The sequence below is a fragment of the Vanessa cardui genome, chromosome 22, assembly GCF_905220365.1.
Source record: "Vanessa cardui chromosome 22, ilVanCard2.1, whole genome shotgun sequence".
Classification (NCBI taxonomy): Eukaryota; Metazoa; Arthropoda; class Insecta; order Lepidoptera; family Nymphalidae; genus Vanessa; species Vanessa cardui.
In genome coordinates, this window is record NC_061144.1 from 661,462 (window position 1) to 678,843 (window position 17,382).

Consider the following 17,382-nt stretch of genomic DNA (forward strand, 5'->3'; position numbering starts at 1 on the left):
TAGGTTTTGCCGAACTGTACCTAACGTACAATTCATTTTTCTCAGTTGTCATATTTGAGGTTAGTCAGAAATAATCTAAAATTGATCGTTATTGTTTACGTACAAGATTTATATGTAATTATATAAATAGTTACTAGACTTTTAAATACATTAATGTATCTCGCTTAATAGACTTTGATCATCTCTTTTTTTATTAGTAATCTGTGACAATAACTACCTGACTTCATTTAAATACAACTCATGTCAAAACCTAACGAGGCGTTTCAAAAGTCGGAGCGTATAAATAGACACACACACAGAAAGTCGAAAAACATTATCCGTCTGAAATTTTACAGTCGGGTAAAGAAATATAATTAAGCTATAATTATAAATAAGTTTTTTTAGCGTTGATATGTCCTTAGAACAGTTGTAAATTTTTTAATTTATAAAACAACTTGAAATATTAAAAAAACATATCTGCCGTTACCTTGTATATCAAGACATGTCTCATAATAGACATATTCGTTCAAAATTTATGCTTCTTTATTTCTTGAGTCATACCTATGTTCCCATAACACAATACCAATAGTAAAATATATAGATTAATAATCCCAGCCCACTAAACTGAACGGGTTAAAAAAAAATCTCGCCCTTTATCGAGTGTCCCCATAAAAGACCTATAAGATTAAAAAAAAAAACAAAAGATTTCGAAACCCGGCCTTATCTCAGTCCGGCGCCAGTGGTAGCGAGGCGGGGTGACTTTTTTTTTTGTTTCGAAGCGAAAATCCAACCTCGTAATTGACAGAATTTACGCAGCTGATAAAGAAGGTTTTATATCATGAGCCCGCGGCATTGTCTGTTCTGAATTTAAATCACAATTTTGTTGAAGTTGCTATGTGTGAGATAAAACGAATATATCGAGTGAATCCTTTGTAACCGTTAAGGGAATTCTAAATTTAAATATTTAATCTAAATTCGAAAATTTAAACTCATAAAGTGATCTTCATTATTAAGCAGATTTTGTCTAATATTTTTAAGTATTCCATAAACAAATATTTAAAATAATCATACATATTATGTTTCATATATGTATAATTAGGTTACCTTCTGATATCTTAATATTTCGTGATGAAAATAACTCTTTATTTCGCCTTATACTTTTACTGTTCAAGTTTAATTCAACCAAAGATTTACTAAACGTCAAAATTAGTATAATACAAAGTCAAAATCCTTATTCAATATAGAATAATATAACTCTAGTTAATTATTATCAGTAATAATCTACTACGGTTACATAGCTTATAGAAAAAGCACTCTTTCCGGTCAATAAAGTCTAATAATATTAGATATATTATGACCATTTTAGTGTATTAAATGGAGCGAAATTTTTCTATTAAAACTTTTGTTTTCTTGCTCCATAACATAAAATTACGGAAATCTGTCTAGATATAATTATAATTGCACGAAAAAAAAACTTGTATTAGCTGTAATTGTAAATTGATATGTGTTTCTTGTCGGTGTTTCGGTAAAATTGATATTAAATTATTTGAGTGTAATATTTTATTGTTTAATATTTTAAGCATTTCTGAAATCAAAATCAAAATATACTTTATTTAAGTGGGCTTTGACAAGCATTTTTGAATCGTCATTTAACAATTAAGTGAAGCTACCACCGGTTCGGAAAGTAGATTCTACTGAGAAGAACCGGCAAGAAACTTAGTAGTTACTCTTTTTCAACATTTAAAATAATCCAGTCATGTTAGTTAATACAATTATTTAAATTAATATATCCTGCATGGAAGTCAACAGGTATTAATTCCACGCCTTTTTATCATCTACATACATCTTCCTTTTAATAGAATATTTATTCAAAATAAACGTATGACTTGAATTGAAGTTCTAAGGATCGAACCTGTGAATCATCTCCAAGCTCGCTTACCACTGAGCTAAAGACGCTTTATCTATTATATCTATATATAGACGTTGATTATTACCGGTCCCGTCGACCTATCGTCCGAACGTCAGTACATCGGCTTGTATGTTAAGGCGTCACTATCAGCGTTTAGTTCTATTTTAAGTATTATTATTAACTTTGAAATACATGATTTTCGTTTTCTGATAAATGTTTGTAACCGGTTTGAACTAGTTTAAGATATTGTCGTTAAGGTAAGAATTACACGCACATTACAAACTTACACGTTTGCTTTGTGTGAATTCTTTATATATAATGTGTCTGGATTTTAAGATAAAAGGTTTTAATTACATAAGAATATTCTTATAAATAATACAAAGGCAAGTTATTAACAATGATATAGAAGTTTTATTGTGAAAGTAACCGTTACCAACAACAACAACAACAGCCTATAATAATTCCCACAGCTGAGCTAAGACCTCCCCTCCGTTTGAGGAGAAGGTTTGTAGCATATTCCATCACGCTGTTCCAGTGCAGGTTAGTGGAATACACATGTGGCAGAATTTCTATGAAATTAGACGATGTTTTCCTTCACGAGATGAATTATAAACACAAATTAAGCACATGAATATTCAGTGGTGATTGTCTGGATTTGAACCCGCAATCATCGGTTAAGATGCACGCGTTCTAACCACTGGGCCATCTCGTCTCCTATCCGTTACCGAATGGAAATATATAACTGGTCCATACTCCATACATCTGATGAATCAAGTGCTGGCGCTTGCTTTAAAGACCGTTCAAAACGCCGGCGTCACGGGTACACTTGTAGCATGGCATAGTACTATTGGAATGCGTGTTTTGTTTATAAGCAGAATATAAATATAAGGTAATCAAAAATATTTTCCTTGTATTTTAAACTAGATGTTACTGGTATCAGTTTGTATGCCACCAAGCGTGTAAGCTGTATTTTATAAAGCAGTAGAGTTCTATATCAAATTTTAGTATAGTAGGTATAACTAGCCGTTCGTTCCGACTTCTTTCGGCTATATTACAAATTATATTGGTTATAACGTTATAGACTGTAGTATATAGCCAATAGCTTCTTCGATATTAAACACAGTGAGAATTTTTCAAGTCGTATCAGTAGTTCCTGAGAATAGCGCATTCAACCAAATAAATAAACTCTTCAGTTTTATAATATTGGTATACGTAGTTTGAACATATTTGTGTTACCAACATTGAAACACAAACTTTCGCGTTCATAACTTTAGTAACTCAGGATCAAGTTTAAATTATATTATATTTTTATAAAAGTATAGTTTTTCATGATTTGTATAATAATTTTATAGAGAAATATGTACATACCTAGTAAGGTTAGTATTGCACTGATCAAATTACATAAATAAGTCAATTACTTTTGTTCCATTATTTATTAATAATTCAACGAATATTGTAATAATTTCACTGTATTTCATTAATAATATTTAACTAGTTTCTGACTGCTGTTCTATCCGCTTACCCGGTGTATTCTAATTTCCATTATTATTGTATTGTTTAATAGATAAATGGGTCTGATGTTAAGTTATCACCACCGACCATCTGGCTCTGTCAGAAACATTGACCACATTCAATTGCCACGAACCTCGGGAATTAAGATGTTATATCCCTCATGTCTTTAGTTACACTAACTCATATGCAGGGTATGGGGGTATAAGCCGGAACACATACAAGTATTGCTGTGAAGCGGGAATATACCTGATTAGCGGCTAGTATTCAGACGGGATCGCACAAAGCCTCACCGCCAAATAAGTATACAACATAAACATATTAGTAGTATAACGTAAAACAAATCAACTCACTTTTACAATACAATTTCTATTTCTAATTATATTTTAGTATTAAGGCCGAAGAAGCATTACAATAGCATTGTATTGCAAACCTTTTATTTTTTTTAAATAAACCATTAATATATTATGTCCTTTGATGATTAAATTTAGTGATGATCAGTTAAGTATATAAAATATTCTCGGATTTATAAGTTAATATACAAAAAAAAATATAAAATATCAATAAATATAAAATATAAATATAAAAATAATTACTCCATAAAATGATTGCGGTTCGAATTTTGAATAGTTCGTATTATTTAATTATATAATGTAATAAATTCGTTCAGAATCAAATAATTTGCATAATATAAGTAACAAGTTTAATACAACGCAGTCGATCTTGTTAATCTGTTGCAATTACTTGTTGAAAACTAATGTTCTGGTTTCATTGAAATAACTATTATTAGGATTTGTAACTTAACTCGGTTCATAAATGTATTTAACTAAATGTAACATAACATTAATATTATTAACAATGTATGTAATTTATTTAATATACTTTATTAAAGAATGTAATATTATTATATAATATTAAAGTATTTTAATGTTTTCAACTATATACATAGTAACAAAATATTTAATTAATAATATAAAGTAATAACGATTACTGATAACATAAAAACTTAAATTAATTTTAAAAACTTGCTATATTCAAGTCACCGTATATATGTAGTTAGTTTCCTTATATATGTATATATTGAAGTGCTGATGTGAAAATATGCCATGAATTACGATCAATACCGATATAGATCCAAAAGTACAACCCACCATAGAAACTAAGGTTATATGTTATATACATATATATGTTAATGTAAAATAGAAAGTAAAGTAATTCACGTTATGTAAAGACTTAATACTTTTTTAACACAATTTGTTGTGGCATCGGAAGAGGCATCGGATTTCATCAAACTAATGTACTTAGCTCAGCATCAAAATGATTTTATGAATTTAAAAATCGAATGAACAGCGTTCGAACTTTAAAAATCGAAAAAAGTGCGTTCGATTTTTAATCTATAACTGCAACTAGATTTAACTGTTCAATTATAAATTACGAATCAAATGTTTATGGAGTACATTAAAATGTCCAATCGTCTACCACCGGGTCAGTTCGATATTTAAACCGAATAACATTAATTTCTCGCTTAATTAGATCAAAATCTCCGGCGCCTCATGTTCCAGCAATTTTAAGGACTGATAACGATCTTACTAGTTCCGGTTCGACGGTCAGTGTGTTTGTTGTTACATATTGATCCTTATGTCGTATGACATACGGTTGATGTTTTTTTTATTATTGTCACGTGTTAAGACAATGTACGTAGGCGTTTGTGAATAGAATGAGATTTTAATATTGGAGTCGCTTTGAAGATTTCGAATTCGAATAGTTTAGTTTTATCGAAATTATTTAAGACATTTTATTGACTACTGATCAAAGGGATCAATGGATGGAATGCATGGATCTTATTTTAAGGTTGCAAGTTCAATCCCGAAATTGTAATAGTAAGTTAATTTTTATCAATATGAGGTAAATGATCTTAATATAAAGCAAGGTAACTACTACTATAACTACTTATATGATAAATAATATTATATACCATTTCCTGGTATAACTATTCAAAATCAAAATATACTTAATCGAATAGGCTTTTGAATCGTCATTTAACAACTATTTTAAGTGAAGCTTTAAGCCCGTATCAAAAAAGTCTGCCGATTTATTACTAATTATAGATAGACTCAACAAAATAAATGAATACTTTTGTTCTCTCTGAAGATATGGAAAGCCGAACCTTCCTTTTTTTAAATCGGTTAATGAAATAATAATTATTTATCCCGAAGTTAACTGGAATACAAGTTGAAGTAATAACATTCAACAAAGAATATGAATTTAAAGGTAACACTATTTTAATTAGCTGATAGAGAAAGACATAGAATGACCTTTTGATTATGTTTGGTCAAGAACGAATATTTAATAAGGAAGGGTGGTTCTAGATTAATTATCATTAATCAATTAATGCCCTGCCTTTGTCTAGTGGATGATTTTTGAAGCTTCCATCCCGATGTCACAAAAAACTCTTATCCTCAGTATGAATATTTTTTAGTAACATGCTAGATGTTACTAAAAAATATTACTAAGCAAGCATTTTGTACCTACAAGGTATTCTATATACATAGATATGAAAGCATAGAAAACTATTTTTAAAATGATTAATTATAATTAAAAAAAAATCAAAAGATGTTATTGAAAATGTTCACGTCCACAGCTGGGCTAAAGTTTCCTATACGGATTAAGGAGAACGGTGGAAAATAATTTATATAAGACTTTTAATTAGTATATAAGTATCATAATTTAACATTTGTATATATGTAAGAGTATATTTATATGTATACAGAACCCCAATATGTGTAACAAAACGAAATACAAATAGAAAATAAACAACATATGCGAGCGACTACAGGTGTACATTTTATAGCGTAGAGATAATTTCGCGTTTACTTAGCGTTTTACTACCGCAGTGTATGTTTGTACTAGATAACGTATCTCCAAAACATATGTTCGCATTAGGCCCCCTCGATACCCCATGGCCTACCAGCATTTTTTAATGGATTCACACTCGAAATTATTGAGCTTAAGTAGGTGGCTTCCTATCGTGTACATGAGGCCGAATGTTTTCACAGTAAGGCTATACATTTTACTCATATTAATTATCTAATATATTGTGAAGATACCAAGATGTCCCAAAGGTAACAACACATGCATCGTAACCGATGATTACGGGTTCAAACCCATGTAAGCATCACTGAATATTCATGTGCTTAATTTGTGTTATATTTCATCTCGTGCTCGGCGATGAAGGAAAACATCGTAAGGAAACCTGCATGTGTCTAATTTTATCAAAATTCTGCCACATGTGTATTCCACCAACCTGCATTGTAAAAACGGTGTGGAATATGTTCCAGGCCTTCTCCTCAAAGGGAGAGAAGGCCTTCTTAGTTCAGAAGTGGGAAATGCTGGTATTATACTATGAAGGTATAGATGTTGTATACATCGTAATGAAAATAAATAAATGTTTATTTTTGAACACCATGTATTATTTATAAGTGTGAAAGTGATGAGTATGTTTGTTTGTCCTGCTTTCACGAACCTGTGTCGTGTTGACGGTACACGCGGATAGTTAGTTAGTGACTTCAATTAACACTTCATCCACCGATAGAAATACTACCTAAACATACTTATATACATATAGAGTAGAGAGTAGAGTAACTACTGAGTTAACTACAGAGTAGAGTAACTACTTGCCGGTTCTTCTCGGTAGAAACTACTTTCCGAACCGGTGGTAGCTTCACTTGGTTGTTAAATGACGATTCAAAAGTGCTTGTAAAAGCCTACTTGAATAAAGTTTATTTTGATTTGATTTGATATATTTAAATGTTGAAAAAGAGTAACTACTGAGTTTCTTGTCGATTCTTTTCGGTAGAATCTACTTTCCGAACCGGTGGTAGCTTAACTTAATTTAGTTAAATGACGATTCAAAACAGCCTTTAAAATCCTATTTGACTAAAGTATACTGATTTTTAAAACCAGCGTAATTAAAAAAGTACATGTTTCTATGAAATTCATATAGATACCTACTAAATCTCAAATATGTTTTATTTCTGTAACGGCTGAGTTGGATTGGATTAAAATTCAGATGCAAGGTTTAACACACATTTATAATATAGGCTTCTATTTTTTTATTCCTTTGTGTGTGTGTGTGTATCACATATATATTCGTTTATACAGCGTGTATAGGTACTATAGGTGAAGATAATCATTAACAATGAACAGTTATTCCATGAGACTCGGTATAAGCTGTGCTTAATATAAAAATATTCAATGTAAGTTAAGTAATGAAGAGTGATAATAGTTTGTATGTATCTTAAGTATATGAGTTGCTATTCTAATGTAAGGGACAAAATGCCTTACAAGTCATGCAGGTTTCCTCACGATACTTTCATTCCGAAAACTCAATGTTGTACCTCAGATTTGAACCCGTTATCCTCGCTTAAAATATACGTGTTACCACTGAGACGTCTCGGTTTATCTACAGTTTTTAATAATGAAACAATTTTCATTCTAAAACATTACCTAATCCCCTGAACGTAGTCTGCCTCACGCGCAACGATCTTCGTTGAGATACAAGACAGATTTGAAAACAGTAATATTGTCAAGTTATCTGCAGCGGCCACACCTGCGGCTATTTAATATTGTCTTGTTCATGCGTCGATCGTAATTATTGAAAATTTGAGGAAGTAATTACGAAATTGTTAATGCACTATACGAACGCTAATTTTATTTGATATTATTGTTACCATTTGTATCAAAAAAATTTTAATATTATTTTTGTGGCACAGCGTTATAAATTCTAAAAAATAATTATAAAAATAAACAATAACAGAACATACATAATTATAATACACACAACAATAAATAAATATAAATCTTAAATCTTATTTAAATTGCTTATAAGGAAAAGAGTACCTAAGCAACTATGTACCTACTGAGATTCTCGCCGGTTATTTTCAGGCAAATTCTAACACATTTTAGGTCTATATTATAAAATGGCAATTCAAAAATGTTGCCATGAAGTTAAAGAAATATAAAACAGATTAATTCTTACTTGAAAATATACGCGTGAAGCATTGCAAAAACCAAAAATACACGCTGGGTTTTTCTCGTCAGTTCTCAGATCTGAAGTATTCCTTACGGAAGTGGTAGTAGTTTTTTTATTTTAACAATCAGTAAATATATTCCATAAAGATTTTCAATAGCTCAAATATTCCGATTATAAAATTCACGTTTCTAATCTATTAGAATCTCGAACTCTTTGGTCATTTAAAAAAAAATGGGTCCGCATTGACGAAGACCGAAGTGATTTCCGGCTATAGGCGTAAATTAGTGATGCGCTGATCAGAGATACCGACACGTGACTTACCATTAACACTGACACGTTTCTATTTCAATACATTTACTTCTATAACTACTAATTGATATTAGCTACAATTAAAGAACATATAATAGAGAAAATATTGACTGTAAACCATATGTAAAATAACAATAAATTCATGTTATTTATTTCAATTGTATTAGTTAAGAAATTATCTTTTTTTTATGGAATGGGTAGGCGGACGAGCATATGGGCCACCTTAATTGCCTATGGGTGATGGTGACCTAAGTGGTGTAAGTAATAGTTAATATTTCTTACAATTAAGCTGTAAGAAATATTAAGTATTCCTTACATCGTCAATACGCCATCAACCTTGGGAACTAAGATGCTATTTATGCGCCTGTAGTTACACTGGCTCACTCACCCTTCAAACAGAAACACAAAAATGAAAAGAGTGGGTGGTACCTACACAGGCGGGCTTGCACAAAGCCCTACCACCAAGGGCCCTGTCTGACTCCCTCTACCGAATTTCGAATTAATAATGACGGAAAAGAAATGAAATAAATTTTACTCAAGTAAACTTCACAATGAAGCGTTTTTGAATCGTCAATAATTAAATACTACCACCGTTTCGGAAAGCAGCTTCTAGCGAGAAGAAACGGCAAGAAACTCGCATAGCTCATTTCAAATAAACATAATTAAAATGCTTTTCTTTAGAATAATTAGTATCCTGTGATGGAAAAGTGACAAACAATAGAGTGTTTAAAAAAACACAACTAAAATTGCTTCCACGCCGTAAGTAACATTTGTAAATCTTACTTGCGCCAATTTGAATGTTTGTTCCTCAGTAACACTGAAACGGCTTAACAGATCCAAATGAATTCTGACACAGAGATAGATCATACTCTGGATTAGCATATAGGATATATTTTTTATCAATTAAATTAACCTATACCAGCACACCGCCTTTTAGTAGCCGCAGGACTACTAATTATTAATAAATAGGCAATATTATATATGTTATGTAAATTATTACTAATGTTATTGTTACAATATAGTTTTAACTTCGTAACGAATTTTTAACATAAAGATTAGGATATGTTATGATGGCTCGGCAGGTCTAATTTTAAAGTAAATAATTGAAAAAATATGCTAATAAATATTGCATTGATATTATTTGCAAAACAATATTTTCAAAGAAATATTTAATACAAGATTTTCAGTATTTTTTAGCGTTATTTATTATGCGTGTATTTAAAAAACACGGTTATATATAATCAAAATGCAATACACCGTTTCAAATAAAATATACTTTTGAAACGTTAAGAAATTATAATATAAATGTTTTTTTTTTTTTTTTTAATAAGTAAATTTTAATCACAAACATCGTATAGAGTTTCCCGTAGTATTTTTTTGTGTCGGCGGCCGAGACGAATGTTTAGGAGGTAAGTGCGAACGCTACCGACTTCGCACCAATAAAAGTTGCCCTGGTGGTCTTGCTTTATGAGGACCAGGTATAGGGTATCACAGATAAACGCACGGATACCTTTTTATAACATAAAAAATACCAATCACCATACATACTGTTATAAATAATTTGTTATTTATTTAAAACTAGTAATTGCCACGGCTTTACTCGCGTTTTTGGGTGTTTGTTATGTGTTTGGCAAAAAAGGTAGTCTATATGCTTCCGTGGACTTCGAGTTTGCTTCATATCAAATTTCATCAAATTCAGTTCAGCGGTTTGGTCGTGAAAGAGCGACAGGCAAAGTTACTTTCACATTTATAATATTAAATATAGATGTATTTAACGTTAGATATTTTTAATCTTTGTGATACAGAAGGCATGAATCCTTAAGGCTTCCTTCCAGGCTTAAATACCGCATATTATTTTGTGTAATTACTCAGTAAAAGTTAGTACCTAGTTCTTTCCTAATTATTTCAATTTTTTGTTGAAAATGTTGTCAAAAATAAAACTACACAAGTATCCTGTAGTAATAGGTCAGATAATATAATTAGTAATAGGAAAGACAATGTAATATTATAAGTAGTATTAACTAACTTAACTTTAATTACTTTAATGTCAGTTTTACAGAGTGGCATATTAGTTTTAACGAATAAACTCTTTAAATGAAGAAAAAAAAAGTATCCTGATGATATTTAATATAAATATTCAACGTATGTTATATTCATGAAGATTTATAATGGTTTGATAGTATATAATGTAGCATAAATTATTTGTTCCTAATCTATACGTATTTACTACAGTTCTGTAAATAATTCGAAAATATTCGCATAAATTGTAATCTTAATAAAAATAACAGCCGAAAATAACTACGAATAGATGAATAATAATGAGCACAGATTAAATAAAACATTCTGTATATAGTTTTTCTATAAGCACGAGTCAATACTATGCAAGTCTTCAAACGAGTTAAATCTAAAAATAGCCGTTAAGCTGTGTGTTTGTGCTGCTACTTAGTGCGTACAATAAACCTCGCTAAAGGCAGGCGTTTGTTTGTCTTTGTGCATTTTTGTTATAGCATGCCTTTGAGGCTTGTAACTTTATATTTTAAGTCATATTTCGAATTACTATATCTCTTGGACTGAACTAACAAATAAAGATACCTACGTTGTTTATAATGATAGTTACAATTTAAAAAAATGTTAAACCAATTTACATAAAAAGTTTTTGCGGAGATGGTTTTAGTAGCCTTTGTATTGCTTTGATTCTCATATTTGTAGAATAATATAGCGTTATACGTAGACTGATGCTGGTCACTCCCCTTGGACATTGGCCATATGCAATATCGCCAATGCGCCAACCTTGGAAACTGAAATCTTATCTCCTTTTTATACTGACTCACCCTTCATTCAATTTCAACAATTGTTCAATTGGCACACAGCAAAACTCAGTATTGCTAACTTGAGTGCATGCTACCCAGACGGGCTTGCACAAAGCCCTACCACCAAATAAACGGCTTTTATCAATACTCTTGTTTAATTTCACTTGCTTATATGTAACTAAAATAACTGAATTTTAAACTGGTTCCTTTAAAAGGATTGAGCTGAATATTTTCACATACATTATGATGCCTGTGCACAATGTAATCAAGTTTTCTAAATTATAATACTTTTAATACATTAATCAAATAAATAGAAAATATAAATTGAAGTTTTATCAATCTTTGATATTAAAAGCGTAAATTTTTGCCCCGGTGATTATGGGACGATAGCTGCCGAAAAAATGGGCCATGGTCTTATTTTGAAGAGCTCCAACCGTGGATGTGCAGAAAAAAAATCTTGATTGTAATTTATTACATTGTTACAATTAAATAAAGAAATATTTTAAGAGAGTATACAAAAGTTACTAGCCGGTTAAATAAACTTTGACATGAAAAAAAACTTTTAAAAAGGTTATATTAGCTTACAATGAAATGAATTCAAAACAAAAGCTGTCATAGGATTTGATATACCTAAAAAATATTTTAAATAAACGCAAAATTTCGCGGGCGACCAACAACTTATATTAAATAACTCTTTTTTTCATAGTAAATTTAATATTTTTTGATAAAGACGAATCGGCAGGTAAATATATACTCAAACATAATCTATGTTATTTAGCTGTAGGAGTAACTACTGTTTTTCTTGTCGGATGTTTAAGGAACTTTAAATCAAAATTAATCTTGTGACAAAACTACTTGTGGGGTACAGATTAAACATAAATTAAATATTTTTTTTAATTTTTTATGCCAAGATTACAAAGTTATCAGGTTCAAACATAATAAAAGGTTCAATTAAATACTAAATTTACACATATATAACATAATAAGGAAATCTTCCAACAGTGTACGTACAGCAACAATTGAAAGAGAGAAGGAAAACCTCGCCCAATGCTAACGCGTTCATGGCTTGACAAACTGGTAACCCCATATCTGGGTACCTGGTAGTTCGAATCCCGTACGGTTTAGCAATGGATTATTTCTCGTCTGCTCGATTTCAACCCGACATCAAAGCGACTACTATAAATCTCCCAACCCTCTAATGGCCGGTCTCGCTTGCATTAGCAAAAATAACGCCGGGGTTGATTCCTCCCCGCGATTTATAAATCAATCAAGACCTCCCCTTTCGCATTTATTGGTTAAATTTTGGATGATATGATTAAATTATACGTTTTATTTAAGATTAAGGTACTAAAGTAACTTTAGAGATTGTTCTATTGTGTGTGATTTTTCTATATTCATTTTGATATTTTATCAAAGCCGTGTAAAAGTACTTAGGTATACAAAATACACTTGTACCTATCTATTTTATAAATATTTCAAACTTATACTTGAGGAAAAATGTTATTATTTTATTTTCACAGAGTAAAATAAATGGATTTATTATATTAAATAAGATAAAGTAATTAATAATTTATTTAATATAAGTACCTACTCTAACTTATTATTGGCCTTAGAAAAACTAACATTTGTTAAAATTGAAATAGTTCATATTATAACATAGATAATATCTGTCATCGAATTGTGGACAAATGTTTTTTTTTTTTAATTACACAAAAGAACGCTATGCGATGCCTACTCAATACCTAATAAAAACAACAACAAAATACAATCAATTAGTATTATTTGAAATATAAGATTAATTATTATCTTACAAAAATATATGTACTTATGTCACTGTAAAATATTTTTTTGTTTTTTTTTTAATTACTCTATAAAGCAATATATCAATATTATAATCTTGTTTCGATTTTATCATAATTAATCGCTCCATGAAATTTTATTATTCCATTCAAATAGTTTTTTTTTTTTTTTTAAATAGAGAAGATAAATTAATTATTGCTATAACTTACTAATCCTATCGACTTAGTCAGTGTATTTAAAATAATCTTCATAATTATTTCAAATAGCACTACAAATATAAATAATGAAAAATACAATAAAATAAGTATATTGTATTTTTCTATTATCTAAGTGTCGTTTGATACTTCAAATTAAATTCTTCTTGTAATATTCAAAACTTCTTGTAAGACCCTATTTGAACAAAGTATTTTTTTGCATGAGGTTTTGTTATAATTTAATCTAGAAAAATAAAAATTTTAATAGGCTTGATTAAAACATAGTGTTTTACTTTTTCTTATTTAGTTTTTCTCTTAGTCTAGTTAAATACCTAGTGTCACATTTTGATTGAACTGAAACAATTATAAATAAAAAAAAATATTTGCCATTTTTTAATAATTTATACCTATCGCAATTAAATATTTTATCCATGTATTCATTTAACAGTATTCAGTACTATTATTGTAGATATAATAATAAGTTTGTAGCCTACATAATTATATCTAGAAATTTCTAGATCGTTTTTTTTTTAAATATTTGTCATTGTTTTTTTTTATATCTATTGCTACATGGCATTCATCTTTGTCGTTGATATTTATGATTATAATAGTTATTATTTCTAAGCGTGATAAACCTTCCTACATTTCACCATTTTTTTAAAATACAAATTAAGATACTTAAAGGCATACCTATATATATGAACAAAGCTATAGGAATCTATAGACCTGGATAAAAAAATATAGAGTCAACTTACTGGGCATCATTTCGACGTGAGACGACGTGTCCATGATGGTGTGATGGTGCAACATGTCTGGCGGGGACTGCACCAGCCCGCCACCGCCGCTGGCCATCACCATCACTGATGATGGTCACTGTCCCCGTGATGTATCACGCTCCACGACCGAGCCGTGCGCGTTCTAGGGCTAATCGTCTGACGTTCTCTAATTAGTAAGTTATTTTTTTTAATTTTGATATATTTTTGTTGTTAAATTAAAATTAAAAATATAGATTTCCTAAAAACACCTAAACCAGTTCTAAACGTAACACATATGTTCTATCACAAATAAAAATTACACTAAAATATGTCAAAGGAAAACGCACTCGGTCATTAGGCACTTCGGCATAATTTTTTTTTTTTACAAAAAAAACTGTCTGTGCCAGCACACGCACATCTCGTCACGGCAGAGGCCAAGCCCACACTGCCGTATTATATCTATAATTCTATGGATCGACGCCAAAGCGCATGAGCAGAGTGCCCTTCGTCGGGATTGGTCAAATTTCAGAACGCCTTTCGTAGCGCCGGCACGCGATACGTCGCTAGCTTCCCATTTTCCCGCCCTAATCGACGGTGCCCTCACAAAATGGCGCCCCCCTTATAGCCTTTTGATGCTTTTTTGAACATTTTCTTCGGTAAAAAATAATCCTGTTCGAATATAATGAGCATGATTTATGGTTTTGATCCGTGGTCTCTTTTTTCTTACCGTGTTAATCTAGTCGTGTTAATCTTTAGAGTTTTTTTAAACGTGTTGTTCGTGTTGGCTGGATGAATGTTTTGTAATTGTACATTTGTTTATTTATCTAAAACGCGCATTAAACGTGATCGTAATTTAAATTTTTCTTTTTTTTTTAATTTAATAAATTTGTTATCGTGGCAAGTGAATTTATTATACATACTTAAATAAATGAAATATTAACGTTAAATTTTAAACCACCTTGTTTTAATGCCTGTTTTTTTTTTTTAAAAACTAATAACAAACATTGTTGAATATTCATGCTCAGTTACTGGTTGAGAACGCAATGTACTTAAATAAATATATTTATTTACAATATCAGTATTTTCGTGTTCCGAGTGATCACGTGATAATTGGTAGTTATACTTGTAGATAGAGTTACAAAGACAGGGCTTAATAGGGCAAAGGTAGGTACGTGTTTATAAGATCGCGTGTTTAATACTTAGCTACGTATGTAGGTATATATATACCTACTTATAAGTACCTATTGTTATATATTCTTGTAACATTAATGTGTTCTTGGTAATTTTTAAAATAGAACGTTGAAAACGTCAAAACAGTTGCAATTAGCATTGCAATGAGTAGATTTTTACTTTACTCTATTAGGTAGGTACTCTATCTACTTTTTTTACTAAATTAAGTTCTTTGTTCACAAGTAATATATTTACAGTTGGTTTAGTTAATAACTAACAATGACTCTTAAAAAATATTATTGTTAGGTATATTATTTACGCATCATTTTTATTTTATATTAAAATTGATAGTACCTATTACCTACAACATAACATCTGAATAACATACAGAAAACATTTAATTGTTTAACAATTTCGCTTTTACTTCTTAAATATTAGATTTTAAATTAAATTTTTGCTAATAGATACCTATCTCACGTGTTTTTTAATTTTTATAAAAAATATGTAGGTAAGGTCTATTTTCTATGCATATTTTGACCTATATTATTGTATACCTACGTACATACTATTTCTGTTTTAATTATATCTATTTCAATAAAAAAGTTTATTGGTCTATCATAAATAAAAAATTAATTATTTTTGAACGAATTAAATTTAAAAAAAAATTGTAATTTGTAATTTTTGCTGCCAGTACACTGAGCCGTCTTACTCACAATAAGGAACGAGCGTCATTTACTCCTACTAATGCACAACGATCATATTTTAAAGTGGAGGGGCGCGCCTTTGTGAATAGATCCACTTATGTATGTATGTATTTTTGAGGTATACAACGATGTACAAAAATGTAATTACAAAATAACCATTTTTGTTTATTTTGTAATTTGTCTTTATTTATATTTTTTCATTATAAAATATCATTGAACATAATTATGTTTAGATATAGATAGTGATAAAAACAGGCCTTGATACCAATATGTCGAACGTATCATATTATATCTATGTTTTGGATAACATCAATTGAAAAACAAATGTTAATTATCTATGTATAATGTATATTTTTTATAATCTCTCATCTATATCAACAGACACATTCAGATGTACCTTATGCGTTAAAAATCGTTGTCAATATATATTTTTAACTGGCTATATCGATATGTAGGTATCTAAGATTAATATATATTACGGCACAACTTAGATGTCGCATCGGCAAAATTCGTAAAACCGATCACAGCCGAATTGAGTATGCTATTCCCCATTATCAATATTTATTGCTCATGTGAATACGATCTTTACACAAACGTAATAGCTTGTAATATCATATGACCTGATATATTCGTAAATTTGACACGTTGATTTACATTCACTGGCTTTCTCGGGTCGAACTGACGCGAGCATCTATAACGACGAATAGCGTCGAATGGCGCGATAGGGAGCTATTTCTATTGGCTGTGTAAATCGGCAATAATCGGTTTTATTTTTATTTCATGCATGCATGCATGCATTTTCCGATGCTACATCTAATTTGTGTCGTACTTATACATCGGTAATATTATATAATTGGTAGAAAAAGCATATTATTCAATACAAGATTTTATAGATGATAAAAAAGCGTGGAGCTAATATCTGTTGACTTCCACGCAGGATATATTAATTTAATTAATTGTATTTGTATTGTATTATAACATGACTTTGTATTTTTAAATGTTACAAAAGAGTAACTACTGAGTTTCTTGCCGGTTCTTCTCGGTAGAATCTACTTTCCGAACCGGTGGTAACTTCACTTGGTTGTAAAATGACGATTCAAAAGTGCTTGTAAAAGCCTACTTGAATAAAGTTTATTTTGATTTGATTTGATTTAACCGCTTAAAAAGTGTATCTTGACAATGAATTAGATTGTCTGTTGAAGCCTATTGGG

General features: G+C 30.1%; 1 protein-coding gene across 1 annotated transcript in view; it reads right to left on the minus strand.

Moving 5' to 3' along the window:
- Positions 1–14,730, minus strand: part of LOC124539467 (insulin gene enhancer protein ISL-1) — a 52,786-nt gene extending 38,056 nt beyond the window's left edge. Inside the window, exon 1 of the mRNA XM_047116864.1 lies at positions 14,298–14,730. Within this exon, the coding sequence (XP_046972820.1) occupies positions 14,298–14,400 (103 nt within the window). The 5' untranslated portion in view covers positions 14,401–14,730. The remainder of the gene's footprint in view (positions 1–14,297) is intronic.
- Between the last annotated feature and the right edge of the window lie 2,652 nt (positions 14,731–17,382).